Genomic DNA, 23034 nt, shown 5'->3' on the forward strand with positions numbered 1-23034 from the left:
GGGCCTGTGTGTGAGTAGTCTAGGCCCAACTTGACCTCAGACTAACTTTAGGGTCTTGGGGCATTCACTTTAAACCACGTGTTCTCGAGTCCCGTTTAATTAGCAGCAGGTATGGTCTTTGGTCTGAGTGACACGACTAGGAAACGCGCAGTTTGCGAGGGCACCAGGAGAGGACGCGCCGCCCAGAACGCACAGGTCACGCCCGAGCGGGAGCCAGCTGCCAGGCGTGGAAATGAGTTCTGCTAAGCTCTGCCAAACCCTGAAACGTCACGAAGATTTCATTCTGACATCATCAAAACCAGTCAGGGGCTCCCCGTGACGGAGCGTTTCTCAAAGCACCACAAAGATTGGAGGGCGAGAAAGGGCGCCGACTCTTGGGCCCTTGGGCCTCTCAAGGTCTTCAGGGGCCCCCAGGAATCTGCATTTTAACAAACACCCCAAGGGATTTCTAATGGATGACCAAATCTAGGACCCCAGCCAACTTGCTGCAGCCCGGGAAGACCTGCCTTCGGTTTCGCTGCTGGCTGGTGAGCTGAAGTGGCCTCTTCCCTGCCCACGAGCATCCTCTGAACTCGCCCGCCTGGCTGCGCACTCACTGGCCTCCTTCGTCTCCATCTCCCCAGCCGGCGTGGAGAGGGGTCTTCCTCTCCGAGCCCTCCTGAGGTCACCGCTCCTCAGGCAACAATGGGCTACAGTCCCGGCCTGTGACAGCGCCTGTATTTGTGCTTGCCGGGCCTCACTTCTCATAGTTGGGCTCTGCCTCCCTCACTGGGTGGTCACCTCCTGGACGGCTGTTTGGCACCATGTAACCTTTGTGCTCCAGGCCACATCCTAACACCGGGTCATGCCCGCATCCACCACGCAGTTAATTTACCGACGGGTCATTACTAACATGTGTCACAGTGACTGACCGGGCGTACTCTGGCTCTGGGATCCCAAGAAGCTGGGAAGGGAAACGGGCGTGGTGCAGAGAGGGCTGAGGATCGGATTAGACGGTTATGGGACACGGAGGAAGTAGAAGACGGGGTATGGACGCCAGCTCATCGGTCTGCTGTCTGAACTGGGGAAGGAATTGCGTTTTGTTGAATGTTTGTCCAGGCTACTTGTGATCTAGGTTGTCAAACCCATGAACCCAAGGACAATGTCTGCTTTTCACTCCTGTCCCCCAGCGAAGGATCCCTCGGGCGGGGGCCTCTCCCCACCGTCTCTTCCGCTCCCACCGGCCTCCTTCTTGCCCCTTGTGGTCAGCTCAGAGCCCCACTCCAAGCTGAAGCTGGAGGGAACGGCGGGCTATCACGCGTGGCAGACTAGAGAATGGTGGTGGGTAACGATCCAGGGGAGGGCTGTAAACATGTTTTCACCCCGACTCGGCCGGACTCGCTGGCCACGCAGCCTTGGTTTTCCTTCTTAACCTTTCTGAGCTTCAAGTTTCTTGTTTTTGTTACTAAGCTCTGGGCCTCCGTGTTCTCGCTTTCAAATCAGCTGAACAATATTAACGCATAAGGCACTGGCGGGGCGGCGGTAAGGGGGTGACGTATGGAGAGCCCGGGAGAGCCTGGCACAGGGGGTGCTCGTAACACAGGGCTCCCGGCCGCTCCGCTCGGGGTGTCTCCTGGGCGAACGCTCCCTGGTGGTTCAGGCTCCTCCCCTGCGTCAGCCACATTCGCTGCGGTCCCGCCACAGGGGCACCAGGCCGCCCGGCTGCCTCCAATCCCTAGGCTCTCTCTTAAGGGAACCCGTGGCCTCTGTAGGAATTACCTTCCTTCCTGGGCTTCAGGCATATCCCTGCTGGCTACCGGTCACCCCTTCACCAGCTGGGTGGCGGTCCCTGACTCTGCTCCCAGGATTCCTTCCCCTTATCTCCCCTCTCCAGCCTTTGATCTGGTGTCTCTCGATGCTATCTCCAGCCCGGACTCTTTATGCTGGGTTCTCTTGCCTTCTGCCCGCCTTCTTCCTGTTCCTCTGATGCTATACGTCCTCACGAGAGTCTTCAGACCATCCGTTCAAGGTGAGAGCTCCATCTCCTCCACCTAACACAGAGATTAGGATCCGCTTTTGTCATATGAAAGTGCCTACAATAGGTGCTGGGCCGTGAAGGGCCTTGGAGGTCCCCAAGTGACCGCTGCCAGCATAATTTCCAAGACCTCTCAGGTTCTCCGTTTACCTCTGACAGGACATGCACAGCGACTTCCCCAGTTTCAGGGGGTGGGGAGGGTTGCACCTCCCAGAAAGCAGAACACCAAGAGGGAATAAAGGGTGGGAGCACATGACCCTGGTAGTTGGATTTCTCGACCTTGTCGCTATTAACACTTTGGCCCTGACAGTTCCTGTTGTGGGGCTGTCCTGTGCACTGTAGGATGTTTAGTAGCATCTTTGGCCTCTACCCACTAGATGCCAGTACACCTTTCCCTGTGGGCAAAATTACCCCCTCGCCTCTCACACTATCGTTCCAGCGAAGAAAGGCTGATTTAAGCTATTCAAAGGTGATATGTATGGAGAAGAAAATGGGAAAAGTGATGAGAAAGGTCTACTCTGGCAAGAAGTTCCCCACATGTGATCTAAGTAAATAAAAAGGAGTCTGGATAAACAGACCCACGGGAAAGGGGAGAGGAGGCCCAATCTTAAGAAAAAGTATGAAATTTGTCAAGAAAAGAAGGCATTTATTTGGACAGAGGATCCACTAGGGAATATTTCTTAATGGAACAAATCTGAGGCCCTGCCTCCCCTGAATCCCACGTGACCATGGGCAAAGGCGGGTCCTCTCAGGTGACTGAGGCCAGGCCTGGCCGAGGGGGTTTAGGTGCAGAGGGAATGACTGGGGGTGGTAGGAACATCAGATCCTCCAGTTGTTCAACAGATGCTGAAGGTCTCAGGATGGAAGGGGAACACACCTATGCAACGTCACCTGTCCAGCAGGTCGCTGAAGAAAATTTCCCCCCATTGAGAGCCACGGAGTGCTGGGCACAAATGGAGAGGGTGCTGGGCACAGGGGGCAGGGCATCCAGCGGGACCATCCACGTGCCCACTCAACCTCCTGAGACTTCACCAAGACAGGCAGGACTGAAACCTCATGATGCGTCTGCTGTGAGTTATTTACCAAACCTCTTCTTTTTCTCCACTAACTTCCTTTTTTGAACAGGAAAGATGATGGTTAAGTTTTCCATTAAAAACGAGTCTCTGAGCAAAAAACAGGGACAGAGGACATCCTTCCTGTCCTTTGTTCGATGTCTTAGAGGTAACCTGGTGGGAAATGGACTGGACCTCATTACCAGTCTGGGATGATGAACTCTCTTGGTCACAGACGTTTATTTTCCACACAGTCCTTCCACTGAAGTGCAACCCTGTCATCTCAGGGCCGTGGAGGAGCCCTCTGACTACGTGGCGTTTCTCACGTGCTTCTTGCACACTTGCCCAGCCTCCCACGAGGGACAGCCACAGGCCTTCTAGCCCTACACTCTCTGGACAGAAGTGGAACCATCCTGTGTTCCTGCTGCTCTTCGCTATGATATCCTCACGTACTCTTCCTATTCTTAGCTGACCACAGGAGTTAAGGGAGAACCAAGTCTGGGTTAGTTGTCCTCTTCTGCTCACACTCTTTGGGGTATCTACACCTCAGCAGTAAGCACAAGGCTGCTGGGGCTCCATCCATCTATCTATTCACCTGTCTATCCATCCACCCAACCACCATCCATCCACCATCCATCCAACCATCCATCCACCATCCATCCACCTAACCACACATCCATCCATCCATCCATCATCCATCCATCCACCTAACCACACACCCATCCAACCATCCATCCACCCACCCACCCACCATCCACCCATCCATCCACCATCCATCCATCCATCCATCCATCTACCATCCACCCATCCAACCAACCGTCTATCCACCATCCATCTATCCACCCAATCACCCACACCCATCCATCCATCCATCCATCCATCCATCCATCCATCCATCCATCCATCTATCCATCCATCCATCCATCCATCCATCATCCATCCACCATCCATCCATCATCCATCCATCCACCTAACCACACACCCATCCAACCATCCATCCACCCATCCACCCACCATCCACCCATCCACCCATCCATCCATCCATCTACCATCCACCCATCCAACCAACCATCTATCCACCATCCATCTATCCACCCAATTACCCACACCCATCCATCCATCCATCCATCCATCCATCCATCCATCCATCATCCATCCACCATCCATCCATCCATCCATCCATCCATCCATCCACACTTGCTGAGTGTTCATACCCTGCCAGGTACTGTGAATAAAGAGAAAAATGAACATAGGCGTCTCTGGGGAATACACTTATAAACAGAAAACCTTTCATAAGTGCTAAGTAGACATATGAACTCAATAAATAAGAGCCAGAACTAGGATGTGGCTTTTTGCCTGAGCTCCCAATGGGCATCCTAGGCAGCTTGGTGATCAGAGCATCACTCTGGTCCCTGCTGCTTCAGGGAGAAAACACTACCCACATGTCTGTGATGGGGACATGGGGAAGCCTGCTCTCTGTCCCCCAGCACCCCATGCAGACACATGCCCCATCCCTTACCCCCTCTGCTGAACAACAGCCCCAATGTGAGGCTGTAGTGACCCTGCTACCAGACATTCTGGGAGCAGTGGAAATTTACAAAGAACATGGAGAAGTATCCTCCCAGAGGGGATTTGAGAATAGCATGCAGACTGCTGAAATTCTTTACTAAATCCTCAAATTTCTGCAGGCCCTTGACTCTGTCACTGTCTGGTCTTTTTGATTCCCTCTCTTCTAGATTTCAAGAGTCTTCATCGGAGACATGCTGACAATCCCGTTATGAAAGGGAAGGAGGTATTCAAAACCAGGCACTGTTGGGTCCAGAATGACAGCACTATGCTTTTCTAACACAGTCTGCAAGAAGTTGTGGGCTCTGTCATCACCCAGTCATGGTCCCACTTCCCACGACACCTGCCATTAGAGACTAAGACACTAGTTTTGAATTTATTCCAAAGGACATGGTTGCCCAGGCCACACCCTCTCTAGAGGACCAGCTCTTGAGAATATGCACGGTTTGCGGTTAAGCAAAACTAGACTGGTGTTGAATTCAGCCCTGACACTTCCCAGCAGTGTGACCTGGACGAGTCTCTTGGCCACTCTGTGCCCCAGCCACCCATGTGAAAACAAGGAGACTAGTTGTCCCCTCTGTACAGGTGACAATGATGACATGAATTTCTGCTTATAAGGCACTTAGAACAAGGCCGAGCCCATGGTAAATGCTACGTAATAGAGCTTGTCCAACAAAACTGAGCATTCCAGCAGTGCTTGCTCACCGTTTTCTATGGGCCGACTTCTTTCTTCTGAATTTTAATCAGTGGGTACGTTAACCAAAGTGACCGGAGGTGTTGTTCTGGGAACCTAATCCCCCCCGCCCTAGAAAAATGACTGAGGATCAAGGTAACTGCCTGGTCTCCTCCAGGAAGTGATCCCAGCACATCAGTCCTTCCTGGCTTGTCCTCAGCAGGTGCCTCGTGGGTGCCTTTTCTTTTCTGCTCTTCACTGTGGGGTTAGTGGCCGATTGCCCTAATCGCAAGGCCCTGCTCACAGACTGTCAGTTTTGTGGACAGTTCGAACCAGGATCAGGGGACTGGGGTGAGAGCAGGGGTCAGACCAAGTGTGAGAGATGCAAACATGGAGACGGTCACCACCACCAGCTCTTTATTTCCTTGGCCCATAAGTAAGTGGGAACCAACATTAGCATGTTGGTTCCTAAAGTCTTTTGGGAACAGTGGCTCTCGAACAGGTCACTTGTCCTTCAAAGGCACATGTGGCCATGTCTGGAGACATTTTTGGTTGTCCCCTCTTGGGGAGGTGGTGCACCTGGGACCTCGTGGGTGGGGACCAGGGATACTGCTACATGTCCCACAACACACAGGACCGTCCTCCTCAACAGAGTGACCCAGTCTCCGTGTCAACAGTGCTGAGGCTGAGAAAGGCTGTGCAGAGTTACTGGAGGGCGCTCTGTCCACGCAGTGCCTGCAGAGGCCAGCGCTGGAGGGTCCCAGGCCCCAGCCCTGCCGTGTCACAGGGAGTGGGCACCGTGGCGCGAGAGCACACGCAGCCAGGACCGAGACTGCGCCAACCTGAGGCTCCCCTGGCACACTCCACGCCTCGCCTCGCACATCGCCACCTCTGCCAGCAGCACAGTGGTGCCCCCGCAGGGGTGCGTGTGTGCCCGGCGCAGTCACACGGGCGACACAGTGGGGGGCGCTTTTTGCGCCTGGTTTGCAGTAGTGTGTAAGAGGAAAATGGAAACATCCAGCAGAGCAGCAGCTACGAGAAAGCCGCCTGGGTGAAAGGAAGAGGCGTGGCAGCAGGCAGGATGCCCTGGCGGGCTACGGGCGTCAGGCGGCGCCCCGTACCCCAGCCGGGTCCTCACAGCGGCCCCCCGGCGCTGTCCAGATGGGGAAGGGGGGCCGGAGGGCAGCTGGGTGGGGCGGGCCGCGCTGACCACAGCGCCGGCCCATCCCGCTCCCACCCCGTGCGCGGGCGAGGCGGGGCTCCCTCGGGGCTCCCTCGGGGCTCCGCCCCACAGGCTGTGGGGCCCGCGATGCTTTCTCAGCTCACCTTGGCCCTGTGTGCCTTTTTACTTTCATCGAGTGGGATTAAGAGCTGTGCTTGTCCCGTAAGGTTTCTGATGATGACACACAATGGCGATGACCTGCCTGAGGCGTGGTTGGCACGTGGCGGTGGTCGCTGTTGTCGTTATTTACGAGCTACGGTGTAACGTAATCACTGCCTAACTTTAAGGAACAAACAAGCATCCTTCCCAGCAACGGTGCGAAGGGCTCGGTGTCGTGGGGCCTGGTGTGGGGCCCCCTCCCTCTCCTTTGAGTGGACCTGGGTCAGGAGCCCTTCAAGGGGCCCAGGCAACCAAGGGGTCTAGGCCTGTCTTTGGTGACAGACGCCAAGGGCCCCTCTCCACCGCCTGCCCCCTCAGGCTGCGTGGTCTTCACTGAAACGCGGAGCAGAGAGATGAGGTCATTTGAAACAGCTCCAACTGCCTCTGTGGAAGTGATGAGTTGACCCTAAACTGACACGGTCGAGGCGAGACCTGTCACACGATGTGGCGGGAGGCCTGCGCCTGGAAGGGAGGCCACCGCGGGCGGGCGGGGGGTGAGGGCCGGGCTGTCAGAAAGAGCCAGGGCCGGACTGAGGTCAAGTGGGGGCCACTGAGGGAAGACGGTGGGAGTGGGGTGTACGCAGATGGTGCTAAAAAAGCATGGAAAGGGCGTTTCCGAGGCACAGGGATTCCCGAAATAACCTGTCCAGTTGCCACCATGGAATTTTTACCCCCCCCCGCCCCGTCTAATGCGCACCCTGAATGAGGAAAGCTGCTCTTTTGAGGTCCACCAGAATCGCCTTTCCAAGGAGCTTCATTCGTTTATTATTATTTTTATTGCGGAGAGTAATTAGCTTGAGTGCCTTTTAATTTGCTCCCATTAAGATGTTTGCATAGCGACACTAAGAGGATGGCTGGCTCCCGTCTCCGGGCTGCGGGCCGGCTCTGGGGGAAAGCAGGAGAGAGGGAGAGAGAGAGAGAGGGAGACTTTTTTGGGGAACTTTTCTTCCTTTTTTAAATTCTCACCTGAGGACATGCTTTTACTGATTTGAGAGCAAGAGACAGAAACGTCAATATGAGAGCAAAGCACCAGTTGTCCCCCGACACGCTCAACCGGGGGTCGAACCCACAACCTGGGCATGTGCTGTGACCAGGAATAGAGCCCGTAACCTTTTGTTAAACGGACGACGCTCCAGCCAACTCGACCACCCAGCCAGGGGGAGAGCAACTGAGCGTAAGAGCTTGACTCAGAAGAGCTGCAAGGACCTGCATCTCCGACGGGTCCCCGTCTTGTATGGAGACAGCGCTAACCCGCTTCCCAAGGGCCCTCGGAGCTGGGGGCCGGCAGCCCGGGCCGAGGCCGTGTGCACACCCTCTGAGCGAACACACACAGGTACTGTTCCTCTGCTCGTTCAGATTTCACCACGATGCTCCTCAAAACCAACCTGGTTAACCAGAGATTTGCCTACGGGGTGTGGCAGGCCCACGGCGGTGCTGAGCTAAGGCGGCGCAGGATTTAGGGGTGACACTGAACATCGCAACTGCGCATACAATTCTCTCTTTGTTTTGAACGCGACCGAAGAGGGGAGCTATGGGAGGCCCTGCTTTTTCTTCTTGCTCTGAAGCAATGATGTGGGATGCCTGGGAGGTGAGCAGACTTTCCACTGCTGGCATTTGTATTTCTTTATGCGGCTCCACACCCTCCGCGGTGCTAATATTTGTTTAAGGCGGTTTAATAATAGTCTCTCTCCTCTAGGACTCTGAGGGTCACAGCCGTTCGGATCTGCACCAAGAGTGGGTTTGCTGATACCACGAAGCCGTGGGAGTTTCTGTCCCTGCCTGTCAGTCCCTGTGTCATCTCGTTCCCACCTGTCCCCGCCGGGTTTCACGGGCGCTGAGACGGGAGAGGAGGCTCCTGAGGACGCAGATACGCTCCCCTCCCTCATGGCTGCCCTGGACCCTCGCGTGGGTTTTGCATAGCGACGTGCTTTCGGGTTTTATAAATGACGGGCTTTCCCGGTGGGTTAATGTCGAGCTCAGCTGTGACTGTTAGCGGGGTGCTGGGCCGCGCAGATGCAGCCTGCAGATGGTGGGGAGTGGGGGGCTGGGCGCTCAGAGTTCAAAGTGCAAGCAGGGGCCCGGTAATAAGAGCAGCGGGCTGTGGTCGCGTTAAACCTGCTACTGGAAACATGGCAGCCCAACCGATGCCTCTCAGCTCGGCTGCATGGCCTTGGAACATTTTTGTGGCTATAATAAAAAATAGACATCAAAGGCTATACATGTTACACTGTTTTGCTTAGAAAAAAAACAAAAACTGGTCCTACAGAGAGTGATGAGTGAGCAGCTCTGAGGACACGTCCAGCCTCCCTTCAACCCCCCCCCCCCCCCCGAGGACGGCCACGGACGGGGATCGCCTGCGGCACGCTCGCTGTCCCCACGGCCGTTACGCTGCTTAACACAGCCCTGTCTGCCAAGCTGACTGCTGCCGTATTTTCTAGATCTTTCTTTAGAATTTACTAAAAAAAAATAAAGTCTGAAAACCTGCAGGTTGCCAGGAGCAGGGTAGCTCCGAGGTGGTTCTCCGGGTGTGTTGGGTTTATCGCTCACACCTTTCACTTAATTCTCCATCACGGGCTGGAGAAGGCCCTTTTCAGGGTCATCGTCTTTCTGCACAGAGGACACCCGAAAGCCCGGGAGGAAGAGTGGGACGGCCTCGGGGAAGGCGGAGCAGGGCTCTGCAAATGGGCAGAGGCACGTTTCCTGCCCCGCGCGTGGCCTCGCGACTCGGCGGGGCCGGCCCCTGGCTGGGAACCAGTGGGGCGCAGGCTGCAAGTGGACCCAGAGGGGCGTCGGCCGCGACACCGGCAGAGCCCTTGCCGAGCCCCGCTCACCACCTGGATTTCTCTTTCTGGTGGCCGTGGAGCCCTAACTTGTCTGGGGGACTTCACGGTTTAAAAGAAATCCACCTGCAAGCGGACACATGGGACCACGAACTGCGAGGCAGCCTCACAGGCAGAATCCACGACTCTCTGTAAACACCCGTCTTGCAGCAAACAAAGTGAAAAATTACATTATTTCTTCTTTCAGGGGAAAACAAAATAGGTTTTTTTTTCCGTCTTAACGAGGCGTTGGCTCGCAGGGAGGGAGGTTGGCACCCGGGCTCAGGAAGTAGGCGGGGGCAGTAGTTACGAAGCAAGAATACTCTGACCTTGCAGGGATGCAAGGTGTGAACAAGCGTCCTACCTCCAGACAGAGGGTCATTATCCGGCCCTCGCGTTTCCATCCGAGATAAAACAGTCTTAGGTGAATTCAAGGAGGGCAACCGGGAAGAAAATTTCGCTCAAGAAATTCTGTGGCAAAGAATTCTCCCTAAAAAAAGCTGTACGCGGATGGGCCGCCAGGTCGTGAGAGCTTGAGAGGGTGGGAGGAGTAAAAGGGAACAAACTCTAGTTGCTGACGGACACCCGAGCCCAGGGCCAGGTGTGGCGGCCCCGGCAGGGCTCGGACACCAGCAGCGGTTTTGCTCTCACGCACTGCGGGCGTCGCATGCGATCCTGGGCCTTGACACTGAACACAGGTGTGACCCTGAGGCCCACCCCACCTCCAGCCTGCGCTCAGTAAATCAAGGATAAATGTCACACTCCCCACCCTCCAGCATCCACCGGCAACTCCCAAGAAGGGTTGAAGGGAAAACTCGGGGTTTCTTTAGGTGTGTTTTCAAAGCATCGCTAACACAGAAGACAAATGAGAGGAAACGTCACCGGGAAGGCGCAGTGTGCCCTGTGCGGTGGCTCTGGCTCAGCGGACCTGGAAGGGGAGCCCTGCAGACGGCCTCCCGTCCTGGGTGACAGGCAGAGCCCCGCCAGGAGCAGGCCGGAGGCCTCCCGTGAGTCGCGGGCCACCCGGTCACAGGTGCGCAGCACGGTGGAACCCAAACAGGAGCGCCCCACCGCTCCAACCGGGGACCCCTTACTCCAGAACTGCCCACCGCGTGAGACAGACCAGTGTCCGCTCTGAGGCCACGGCGGTCAGATTCTCCCACCGGTGTAGCCAAACTGAATTCCCACTGATCCTCACCCCAGCGAGAGCTGAGTGCTCCGCACGTCACTGTCAAAAACGCATGGCCTCAATCATCTTGCTCCCTCTCTGCGGCTTCCTGTCCTTCTCTGGCTCAATTTGGTGTCACCACGGTGAGAGGAAGGGGAGGGAGGTCCCCAAAGTGAACAGAGGGCGAGTCTGTGCCCGTCCACGCGCGCTTTCCCAGCACGTCAAGGCGACGTGAGGTCTGGGCCATCCTGTGATCGGGACCCCCCGGCCCCTCCTTCCCTCGTCCCCCCGCGGCACCTTCCGATCGCATTCACGGGCTGCGACGCTCTTAGAGAAAACGCCCGCTCCCGCCACAGTGGAGCGCCATCGGTACCATATGTTTTGGGGGAAACAGGTCAAGAAAGACACGTCGACAGGTTGGTGAAGCTTATCTCACTCGGCAAAAAGGGGACGGTGGCACCCAGGAGAAGGGACTCGGGAGATCAGGGAGCCCGTGTCTCGGGAAAAGTGCTTTGCAGGCTTTGACACCCGTCCCTGCACCGGAGCAGCTTCCGGAGAGTTCTCTGGGGAGCGGGAGTGGAAATGACTGAGGCGGTGCCGGGAAATGCCCTGCACGCGTGTGACGTGGCAGGAGCGCTACTTCCTATCGGAGTAAAACCGGGACATCGAGCTGTTGGACTAAGGGGCGTTGCTGTGTCACGGCCTCTGTCCCTCGGAGGCAGGCTCTTCGAGAGCACGATTGGCCCCTTTATAGGCCTCGGGTGAGACAGGACAGGAATGACTCATCTAGGTCACTAGGAAGGTGCCTGGCAAGCTCAACAGTCTGCGTGAGTTCCTGGGGCTTCTGCCCCCGCCCCCCGAGCCAGGCGGCCCCGGCCCGCACACCTGGGCTCTGGCAAAGGCCTGGTCTGAACCCCCCCCCCGGGGAAGCGCAGAAATCGGCCATCCTAGGCGCCCGGGGAACCCGCACGTGGCTCAACGGGCGAAAGGGCCTTTTCCCTACGAAGGGCCTTCAGGAAAACACAGACGCGGCGCTGCTCAAGGCTCGCGGGGAGACGCGGGACGGCCCGTCGCCACCCGCCCGTTAGCTTCCACAGGCAACGGCGGGACCCGCGGAGCTACCAGGGCCCCCCTGTCCCCAGCAAGGGCGCTTACGAGGACGGCAAGGGTGGCGGGGGCTGAGAAAGCCATCGGTGGGAGGATAGCTCACCTCCTCCCACATCCGGCCAGGGTCCCTGCCGCTCGGCCTCTGTGCGGGCTGCCCCCCCCCCCCCGGCACCCTTCCCTCCCCCTGGCGTCACCCTGCACACCTCGCCTTCCCCGGCCTTGCCGGGGCCTCCCCGGTGTCCTCCAGGGCACTGCGGCCTGTCCTTCCCGGAGGGGACGGAGTTTGGCAGCCTGTTCTCTTAGACAATGACCCTCGATGGCCGCGGAGGATATTTACTGCCCCGTTTTCACGGCCGTGGGAAGCACTCTGCAGACACGGGCCATTTAGTTTGTTCACACAGCTGCTTTCATGAGGCGCTGCAGGCCAGGACACCGAGGCCCACGAGGGAAACCGAGGCCCACGAGGGAAGCTACTGGTGCCATTTGACTAAAGCCAGAAGGGGTAAGAAAAGGAAGGCACCCCGGGCTGTCTGGTGCTGGCCCTGTGCCAGTGCCGGCTGCCATCGTCACCCCCGCGCTGTGCTCTGCCCTCCGGGCGGACACCGGTCAAGCCCCGGTTTCCCTGTGAAAGTCCCTTCACCAGCAGCGGCCCTGGGCCCTCCTCGGCCCAGCGTGAGGCCCAGCCTGTCCTCCTCAGCACAGGGCAGACCTTCCCGGAGCACATTTCAGATGTATTCCCAGAGGACGGAGGGACTCCTGGCTACGATTCGCTTCCCAAACCTCTCAGGGCATCTTGCCCTGTGGCTCCCAGGCCAGCTGCTGCTTCTGATCAGGCTCCCTCCTGGCTGTGCGGCCCTGGGCGTGGGAGCAGGTGCGAGGCTGCCCCCCCCGCCCCCGCCCCCGCCCCCGCCCCCGCCCTGGGCAGAGAGCATCCTGGGAGGGTCGCAGTTACAGGGACAGTCTCCCCAGAGGAAGTGAGCCCCGGGGGTGGCTGCTTTGGGGCCAGCTTTGCTCTTCTAGAATTTAAGCATTTCCAAGTTGCTTTGTCATTTTCAAAGGTTCTTTTGCGTGCGTGTGAAGGTGCTAAATGGCAGAGGGTATAATTACGAGTTCAGATGGGTTTTTAACACTTTTTTTTTTGGCTCAGTTTCAAACTGTGTGGGCAGTTTCAAGGCACAAAACTCCCTCTCCTGTGGGGGCCGGGGGCTGACTCCTCCACACTCAGGACTACGCCTAGGAAGGGGCGGTGGCCCGAGGGCCGGCGCGATCAGAGTTCCTACAGTGGGCTGCTACGGACTGAACTGCGTCCCCCCTAAATTCCTATGTTGAAGCCCTAACTCCTAGTACCTCAGAACGTGACCTTATTTGGACAGGTCATTAAGGTTACATACGGTCATTAGAGTGGACCCTGATCCAGTGTGACGGGTCCGAAGAAGAGATTAGGACACAGGTGCACAGAGGGACGGCCAGGTGAGCAAACGGGAAGAAGACCGCCCTCTACAAGCCAAGGAGAGAGGCCTCAGGAGAACCCCCCAAACCCCCTGAAGACTTAAGCATAATAAAGCCGTAGCAGGGCTCTTACTGAGACAGCTGGCCTCCAGAACCACGAGACAATACATTTCTGTTGTTGAAGCCACCAGCCTGTGGCCCTTTCTTAAGGCAGCCAAACAAAAATAATATGGATTTCATGCCGTGCACACGCCTGGGCCACCTACACCTTTCTGCAGCTGTAAGTCTCCGCTCGAGCCGGACGCACCTCTGTAAATGTATTTCTGAAAACTGGTCTTACAGAGAGGCCTTCGCGCACTCTCTGCCTCACAGGCATCCTTGCTCCCTTTGAGAGGCACCCCCGGGAAGCCGGTGGCGCAGGCCCGGCCCCGGCCCCGGCCCCGGCCCCGGCCCCGCTGAGATTGTCGCCTGTGGTTCTAGGAACTCGAGGCACATTAGCATTCAGGCTCTGCACAGACCACTAAGCCACTTCTAAGAGCGAGGCTACAAGAGGCGTTTGCAAAAATGCGTCTGCGCCTCTGCTTCCCTCTCCGCGCCCACCGCGGTCTCGGGGGGCGCTGCGCCTCGTGGGGGGAGCGGAGCCGGTCTGCAGGAATTCCACAGCGCGCAGCCCGCGAGATCATCCCAGGGAATTTAGGTTTCGTCGTATCTCCTGGCCTCGGCGGGTGATGAGAGCTTGGTGTGGTGTGCTCTGTGGTAGACCACACACATTTTGCATGCCAGCCTCTGAGACGCTCACAGAGAAGGGAACGGTGTTTTTCTCGGCCTATGCCTCTTTCCCCCCAAGTTCCACATAAGTATCTGGCCAAAAGTGAGTTATGGGCTTCCTTCTATGAGAATTGCCAGGACTGATAAAGCACCATCCTGGGAGAAAACATGGTACTTTCCCCGTTGGCTCATGGCTGTGGCTGGGAGGCAACATGCACTATAATACAGGCAGCAAGAAGGAGCACAGTCCTGGGCCCCGCTGACCGCCAGGCTGGGACACAGGGCTGGGGACTCAGAGAGACAGCAACGCGGGGGACACAGCGGGTGGGGGCTGTGCCAGCCTCGGGCACTAGACAATGCCCAAAGGGACCCAAAGCAATGATGTGTGTCACCTCTCCAGCTCAAGTGAGCCGTGCTGGTCCAGACAATGGAAACCATCGTGTTCATGGGTTGCCTTTATAAATAACAGGGAAATGGCCAAGATTTCACCTTGGTTCTCTGAAATTAAATCTCAATGTTATATTATTGAGAGATTATAAAAGGCCCTGGGTTCCTTTTCTGAGAGGACTGGAAACGCCTTTTCTCATGAGCCCTCTGAGTCTTGGTAGGGTCCCAGGCCCTCTCCACCTGCCGGCTTGAAGGCTGACTGTCCCTGTCCCTGGTCCCCAGGCTGGGTGAGCGAGTGACTGTCCGCTGGGCGCAGGGCTGCAGGGCTGTGTTAGGGGCCAGCACCTCCTCCCTCCTGGGGTCTGTTCCGGTCACTGAGTCCCCTTGCTATCCCGACTGTCAGCCCAGCGAGGGCCCAGGCAGGCCGGCACCCCACACGAAAATCCAATCTACTGCCCGGAGCAATGTTTAAAGTCTCCCAACCCCGCCTTCCTGAGCTGATGGAATAGGAGACGCTCGTTGAGTGGAGGGACACTGGGAGCAAGGAGAGGCAGGAGGGCTTCTCACTTATTCTACAAATATTGCTTCCTTGGCCCGTTCAGGGCCCAGAGGAAATGCAGGGGGGCGGGGAGGGAGGCAACTCGCAGCTTCTCACCAGCCGGAGTTTGTGTGACTCACACGCGGCGCATGATTCAACTTCACTAAAACGTCCTCAGCTGCCAGTAAAGGAGCCCTTGGAACCCTTTAATTTGAAGCTTTGAATTGGCTAATTACTTGCTTTCTTCCCCTCTCCTGAGATCCTAGCCCGCCCCCCCCCCCCACGCACACACACACACGTGCGCACACGCACACACATCCCTGTTAAGTGTTTGAGTCTCAGGGGCCCTGAGGCACAGAAACTCGGTGGCATTCACAACAGCGTTTGCTGGGACCAAGTGCAGCACCCTCACATTCCCTGCTCTCTGGGCTGCGTGAGTCAGTCATGAGTCACAGATGCTATCTGGGTGCCGGAGAGAGTGTGGCCAGGGAAGGAATTACCCTGACCCGTCCCGCTCCAGCCCGGCTCTGCCAGCCCGTCGGCCACACGGGCAGGCGCTGGTCCCCCCGCACGCCCGGCTGCAGTGCCTTCGTGACAGTTCCGTTGTTTTTGTGGGTTGAGCACGGCCGGTCCTCTTTCCCCACCGCGGGCACATCAGATGAGCTCGCACACACTTACACACACATTGCACCCTCGGCTCACCAACGCCGCTCTGCCTGTTGCGAGAGCCTGGTGCTAGAACACAGGCAGGGTTTCCGCACCAGCCGCTCCTCTTAGGAGCCTGCAGTCTAGTGACTTAGTGTGACAACGCTTGACTTAGGAAACGTCTTTGCTGCTCTGTGCAAGAGGCCTCGAAGTGACAACTGGCTTCCTGTCTCTCCTCAAAGACACCGCCGCCTCCACAGTGAGACCACAAGGAACAGCACAGCAGGACCTCAGCCGCTGCTCTGCCACCCCGGACAAACTGGCCTGCTCTGCGCTCTGCCTCCTGGGTGCCCGAGGGTCCCCCGCGCGCGGGAGCCGCCCGGCCCCGGCCCCGGCCCCGGCCCCGGCCCCGGCCCCGGCCCCTGCCCCGCGCTGGCCCAGCCCTCCTGGCCGGCCGGGCGTGGGCTGCAGAGCGCCGAGTTCCGGGTGACAGCCGCTGTCACTCCGGGCGACGGACGGCAGAGCCAAACCCGAGAGCTTCCTGCGAGCTGAGCTCCGCGGTCTCCGGGAGGTTAACCAGGAACAGCCCAGCTGCCTGCGCTTGCCAAGGCTCGGCACCGGCTAACACGTCGACAGCTCAGCTGTCTGTCAGGCAAACGTTTCTGGAGCTGCCGCGGGTGAGCAGGAAACCCGATAGCCCGGGGACCGCGCGCCCGCTCGCCGGGGCCAGGCGGCCGGGGCCCTCGCCCGCACCGCGCCCGCGCCCGCGCCCTGCGCGCCGAGCAGAGCCGTCGGAGGCCCCGCGCGTACTCACCTCTCATGAAGCACTGGGGGTACGAAGGAAATGACTCAAACATGCTCTCCGAGGCCATGGCCGCTCCTCGACACGCGCCCTCTGCGGAAGGGGGGTCACGGGGTCCTTCAACCTTGGGGGCACAACCGAGAACAGTCATTGCTTTACCCTCAGCCCGGCCATGGCTCCCTGCACCTCTCTCTTTTCCCCCCCGGACACCTCTGGGGCTGCCTGAGCCCTACGAAAAATGCACCTTTGCGAAACAAATATTCAAATTGTCAAAGATTTAAAAAAACCCCACGCGGTGCCTCGGCTGTGGGCTGGTGGTGCTCACCGCTCTGCGAAACCCTGTGGTTTGCAGCCGTGGGATTCCGCCCGCTGCTGACCACTGTGCCCCGTAGACTTCTGACACCGCCAGCTACCCAACTTGTGGTTCTGTGGTTGTTTATGGGGCCCAAAGAAGTTTTCACACAACCCCAATTACAAATTTAACTGTTCCCCTTTCCACAGCGCCTCGTTATTGGTTCTTGCCAATCATGTGACTCCAATGATGTCAATTTTTTTTTTGTTTTTTTTTACACTTTCTGAGCAATGCCCTTCCTCCCCGCCACCTGCCTCCCCCCGGCTGTGCAAGGAAACAGCCCAGGAGACTTTGCAAGGGAGCGACTGGGGCGGTGGGTGACTCAGGCTCCTGCTATATCAGTGGTCTCCGTGCTCCGGGCCGTGGAGCCTGCTGCTGGTGCTTGTGGTTTGGGGCTGCTGGTTATTTTGATTAGAATTTCACTGCTGCTTACTCAAAGGTAATTCTACCCGGGCACCGGGCTGCTGCTCAGGCGGGATGCGGGTGCCATGGCTGAAGACGCTGGGCATCGGCTCTGGAGACAGCCCTGGTGAGGCTGTGGCCACGCAAGCGGAACTATGAAAGGGGGAAAGAATAAAAGGGGATGTTGGGGTGAGAGTCTGACCCCTTGGAAGCTCTAGCAACTTACTGGCATTTTAGAGCCTGAAAAAGGGAAAGCATTTTCATTTTTGTGATGAAAACACCATTTTAATACCAAAAAAACTGTGTAGTTTTATTCCCAAGTGGACATCTTTTCAGTAGAGAGATATCATAGTTCTCTCCTGTGCACACGCACACTCACATACACTCTCACACACACACTCACGCTCACTCACACACACTCACACACACACACTCACACTCACACACACTCACTCTCACGCTCACTCACACACACTCACACACTCACACTCACACACCCATACACAGTCACACACACACTCACACACACACACACTCACACACACTCACTCTCACACACACTCACTCTCACGCTCACTCACACACACACACACTCACACACCCATACACACAGTCACACACACACACTCACACCCATACACACAGTCACACACACACACTCACTCATACACAGTCACACACACTCATACACACGCTCACACATATTCACACACACACACTCACACACTCACACTCACACACACTCACACACTCACACTCACTCATACACAGTCACACACACACACACACGCTCACACATATTCACACACACACTCACACGCTCATACACGCACACAGTCACACACACTCATATTCACACACTCACACACACTCACTCTCACGCTCACTCACACACACTCACACTCACACCCATACACAGTCACACACACACACTCACACTCACACCCATACACACAGTCACACACACACACTCATACACAGTCACACACACTCATACACACGCTCACACATTCACACACACACACTCACACGCTCATACACACACACAGTCACACACACACTCATATTCACACACTCACACACACACACACACTCTCACACTCTCACGCACACACACACTCAGACACACACTCTCGAGTCAGGAAGTTAAGAAAAAGGAAGAACAGAGAAATCCTGCACTGGGGGAAAGCCCGGGCCGCCCTGGGAATCTGTTTGCTTCCACCTGCCCTGGCGCCCCGTCCCCTTCCAGTCAACAGGCTCATCCACACCTGCAGGCGCAGCTCAGCCGGGGCCTGTCACTGCTCCTCTCACAGCACGGAGGGGACTCTACAGGACAGACAGGGACCAAGGGAGGCTTCCCCGGGCCAGTCCTTCCCGGGGCTGACTAGGGTGCTGCACAGCTCCCCTCGGCCTCGGGGGAAGGAGCGTCGCCTGCTCGGAGGTGCTGAGAACAGGGACGCTGCACGTGGGCCACCATTCTGGGCGCACACACGTCTTTCTTTTTCCTGCCTATTGGTTTCACCTGCTAACAAATGAAGTGTTGCTCTTTCTAGAGCTTCAAGTTCATGTGAGACTCTCCTTCCCTGATGAACCACTTTGCCTGGCTGGGCTCCCCCAGCATCCTCCATGCAGCTCTGGACACAGAAAGTTCCAAACCGCCCCCCCTCCCGAGACACTGTGAGACACGCCCCAGAGACACTGTGAGACACGCCCCAGAGACACTGTGAGACACGCCCCAGAGACACTGTGAGACACGCCCCAGAGACACTGAGACACCCCCCTCCCCGCAGAGACACTGAGGCAGTGGGCCCTAAACACCAACCCGGGCTGCCAGCCGGTCTGTGATGACCAGCAGAGGGACTCGGGGACATCGGGCCAGGATGCCCCTTGGTGGTGCCCTCCACTGTTTCACCCACACCCATGGCAATAACATGTTCAAGGGCAAGCAGCCTAGGTGTTTTCAGAGGCGCAGACATGGTTTTTACTTGGGCCTGTTTTGACTAAAGCAGGAATTGAAACTCGAGAGGCTGCGCCCTCCCAGACTTGTGCAGTGAGCTTGCCCAGTGTTGACGCCTTATTAACATGTCCAAGAAGAACCATGTGTGTGTTTCATGAAGTTTATTAACATCCGAACACCGTGTCTCCTTCGTACCCCTCTCAGTGCAAACCCCTCGTTAAGACACGGCATGCCGGCCACGGTCCTGTGCTCCCTGAGAGAGTCAAGTTCGGGTCCCGCCCCACGGCGTGTTCCTGCTCTTCTGCTCCTGCTGCCCCTGGGAGGGTCCTGGGAGCTGAGCGCTGGGCCCAGCAGCTGCCACTTGGGAGGGAGTCAGCCCAGTTAGTAATGACTGAGAAATGTGAGTGGCCATGCAGATAAATCCTTGTGATGTTTCATTCTAGAAACCCCCAGATGCTTTCAGCCTGAGTCCCAACGCTTGAGGAGGGGTTCAGATGTGTCAGCTAACGGCCCGAATTCTCGGTTTCTCTCTGCTCGCTTAGCTGCAGCCAAATTTGTATCTTTCCCTGTGGGCTCTCTGGAGGACCCGTCAAGTTTAAAGGGGACTGTGGGCAAGGCTGGGGTTTGCTGAGGCCTTGCCTGACGCTGCAGACATTTGGGATCCTCAGGGCTGGGTTTCGATGGGGCACCAGGGGGCAGAGTGTGCAGACCGGAGCCGCCGGAGCCGCCACCACCGAGCCTCACAGCTGGGGAGGCGACAGTTGAAGCCTTTCTGGGTGTCCTCCAAGTAGTGACAGTAAGTCAAGCCTCAGCCCATCGCTGGTGAACTTGGCCTTACCACTTCCTTAGGAGCCCAAGACAAAAAGACATGCCATCGGCGGGCTCGGTGCCGGCTGAGCCGGGCTGGTTGGCATTCTCTGTTTGGGCAGCGACCATGCCCTCTGCCCCACTTCCTGCAAATGACTCAGAGCCGGGGCCACTGCCTTGGGAATGGGACCTGGGCGGCTGCAGCGACTGAGGCTCTGCCAAGTCGTTGGGTGGCGGTGCCCCCCTCACTCCTATTGGCTGCAGCTTCCGCATGTCACTACGGGGGGGTATGCTCAGGTGTCATTTTTAATGGCTCCATAAAAATGCCGGCAAAGGTGGAGCGATGCACCGTGTATCACCCTGCAGTTAATGTGTGGACTTCCGCGTGCAGTCCGTCTGTCCGGGGTCTTCAGGCCATGATCACTGCACCTGACTCCGAGCACGTCTATTGTAGAGCAGCCTCTGGCCAGAAAACGGGCTCCAAACACCGGCATAGTCCAGAATCCCAGGACAATGCTGTTAAATTCTCTCTCCAGAGCACACGTTTTCATCATCTTGGCGTTCCCACGGAGGTGCCATCCAGAAGCTTCTGTGTCATGCTGACGATGACCTCGGTGATGATTTTTTTTTTAAAAAAGAGAAGGAGGAGGGGAGAGGGAGAGAGACAGAAACGTCCACATTGATGAGAGTCACTGATCAGCTGCCTCCTGCACGCCCCCCACTGGGGATCGAGCCCGAAACCCGGGCATGTGCCCTGACCGGGAATCGAACGGGTGACCTCTTGGTTCACAGGCTGACACTCAACCGCTGAGCCACACCGGCCTGGCTGTGATGATTTTTAAACCGAGGCCCGGACACCAGGGCTTCCTGGGATGACCGGGACCTGATCTTGGTTTGAATCCCGGAGAGCTCTGCAGGCCCGCCTGTCACAGGCCTCCCTTGGAGCCGCGGGTGGGGCCACAGTGGGAACAGGTCTCAGGCGCTCGGCTCCTGTCCTCCGGGTGGAAGTACAGTTCACAGTTAAGTCACCACCGGAGTTTATTTTGTGGCAGACAGAGTCCCGGCGTTTCCTCTTCACCCTCCGAGGATGAAGACGCTGCTCTGTGGGGAAACAGGGCTGAAAAGCAGGAAAAAGGCACCTCATCGAACGCAGGCTGTCGAACAGCATGAAAGCCTGTTGGGTGGCCGGTGTCTCAGGCAGAAGGTTTTACGCCGACTGCGCACAGGGTGGCCCGTGGGCCACAGCGTGGGCCTCACACGGGCTTGCTGGAATCGGAAGCCCGAGCTCCACCCGAGCCCCTGGGTAGAGCCTGTGTCTTTACAGGGCCCCAGGGCGATCCCTGCGCACGTCAGAGTCAGGGAAGCGTTGCTGGAGGGAGCCTCGCAGACGCGGGAACTTGGTAAAGAAAAGGCCATGAGCCCTGGACAGTGTGGCTCAGCAGTTAGTGTCGCCTGCAGACTGGGGGGGGTCTCAGGTTCGTTTCGGGCCGAGGGCAGGCACCTCTGTCACAGGCTCCATCCCTGCCCCGTCTGGACAAGTGCGGGAGGCAACCAATTGATGTCTTTCTTTCACTTCGATGTCTCTCTCTCCCCCCCTTTCATTTTCTCTGAAAGGCAATGGAAAAAACATCCTCAGGTGAGGATTAAAAAAAAAAAAAAGAAAGAATAAGCTAATACAATTCTCCACGTGCTCCAGACCCCTTCCTTCCTTAGTGCTTTCTGAAAGGTCCAGCTCTTCTCCCTTGCTGCCTTGGCATGATTTTTTTAACTTTATTTTTTCTTTTGACACTGTTCCAGATGTGGGCACGATCATGTAAGCCCCGGATGCTTCTGGACAGCAGAGACGCACGAGAGGCAGGCTCCCGCCCTCCGAGACAGAGCGCTCCCGGACTGTCCCTCGGCACTGTCGTCTCCGCTGGGTTTCGGTCGAGTTTACAGTGTGAGGTTGGCCATGCCACACAGGGAGGCCCCGGTGCGCTCCGCCCAGCAGGCTGGTGGCCGCATGTACATACACAGGAGGCGCTGGTCCTGAAGGAGCACCCGAGTCTCAGTTCTCACCCAGTTCCCGTTTTGGAAACACGTCGGTCCCGTGAGCTCTCCCAGGTGCACTGTGTGCCCCCGAGGCAGCGTGCCCGGTGGCCTCTGTAGCCCTGCCACGGGCCGTCCTGCCTGAGGGTTACCTGCCTCCGCTCCCCGGCCACCACCTTGCAGATGCCACGCGCTAGGTTTGGCCCAGAAAGAAGGGACCCCGCCTTACCTGTCCCGGCCTGTGAGAGCCAATCCCTCCGAGTCCAGAGGCCCGGTTGACCCGGGACCCGGGAGCCTGGCTACTTCCTTCAGAGGCGCCTGGAACCTGTCAGCCTGCGGCTGGGCCAGGGCTCTTGTTTGGAACAGTTTCTCCTACAGAATTTTGGCTCTCCTGCTGCTGGTGCCATTTGAAACCAGGAGGGTATAACTGAGAAACTTAACAAACTCTCTTTGAATGTGAGCGATGTTTAGCATTTGAGGCTGGGCCAAATGACGGGGAACATTTCGAGTTGGTACTGAACTTTCCAGCCGGTTCCTCCAACCTTGGGGCTAATTTTAGCAGGAGATCCAGGCAGGGGAAGCTGAGGGGGTGAGGAAACTAGTTACTCTGGGCTGCAGAGGCCAGATTCTTCTTGGTTAGAGTGTCAGATCCAATAGCTCAGGGTATGTGGCAAATAATAAGTGTCCCTGTCGGAGCAAAGCACCTGGCTGCAGGGACTCTGGACTTTTGTTATAATCGCGCTCATTTCCTGGCGGTAGGCAAATTCAGAGCTGTGCCCGTGACTGTTAAAACCGAAGCATAATGCGACCCTTTTCCCCGGGCGCTGTGAGGATCAGTGCTTTTCGGACTATGCAAAGTGGTTTTGAATGGAATAGGAGAGACCTGTGGTTGATGTTTCAATATGGAAATGCGCGCCATGCGGATTTTACTGCTTGCACGCGCTGGGGATCGTGAACACACGCGGCGTCAGGACCCGGGATTAGAGTCGGGGTCAGAGCGCGTTGAAGTAGCCTCGGCCCTGGATGCTGGAGAAATCCTGAGCGTCCGTCACTTAGCTTTTGAATTAGATGTTCTCTTGGAAGACTATCATTCTGCCCTACTGAGGCAGGCTGCCAGAA

At 57.1% G+C, this 23034-nt stretch overlaps 1 protein-coding gene across 2 annotated transcripts in view; it reads right to left on the bottom strand.

Annotated features, from left to right (window-relative positions):
- The window catches only part of RUNX1 (RUNX family transcription factor 1), a 187791-nt gene extending 171352 nt beyond the window's left edge, over window positions 1–16439 (bottom strand). For both annotated transcript variants that reach the window (XM_087818473.1, XM_087818471.1), the window contains exon 1: window positions 16382–16439. In XM_087818473.1, the coding sequence (XP_087674599.1) occupies window positions 16382–16439 (58 nt within the window). The remainder of the gene's footprint in view (window positions 1–16381) is intronic.
- Window positions 16440–23034: the final 6595 nt, after the last annotated feature.

Source organism: Miniopterus natalensis, chromosome 6, assembly GCF_054644295.1.
Source record: "Miniopterus natalensis isolate mMinNat1 chromosome 6, mMinNat1.hap1, whole genome shotgun sequence".
Lineage (NCBI taxonomy): Eukaryota > Metazoa > Chordata > Mammalia > Chiroptera > Miniopteridae > Miniopterus > Miniopterus natalensis.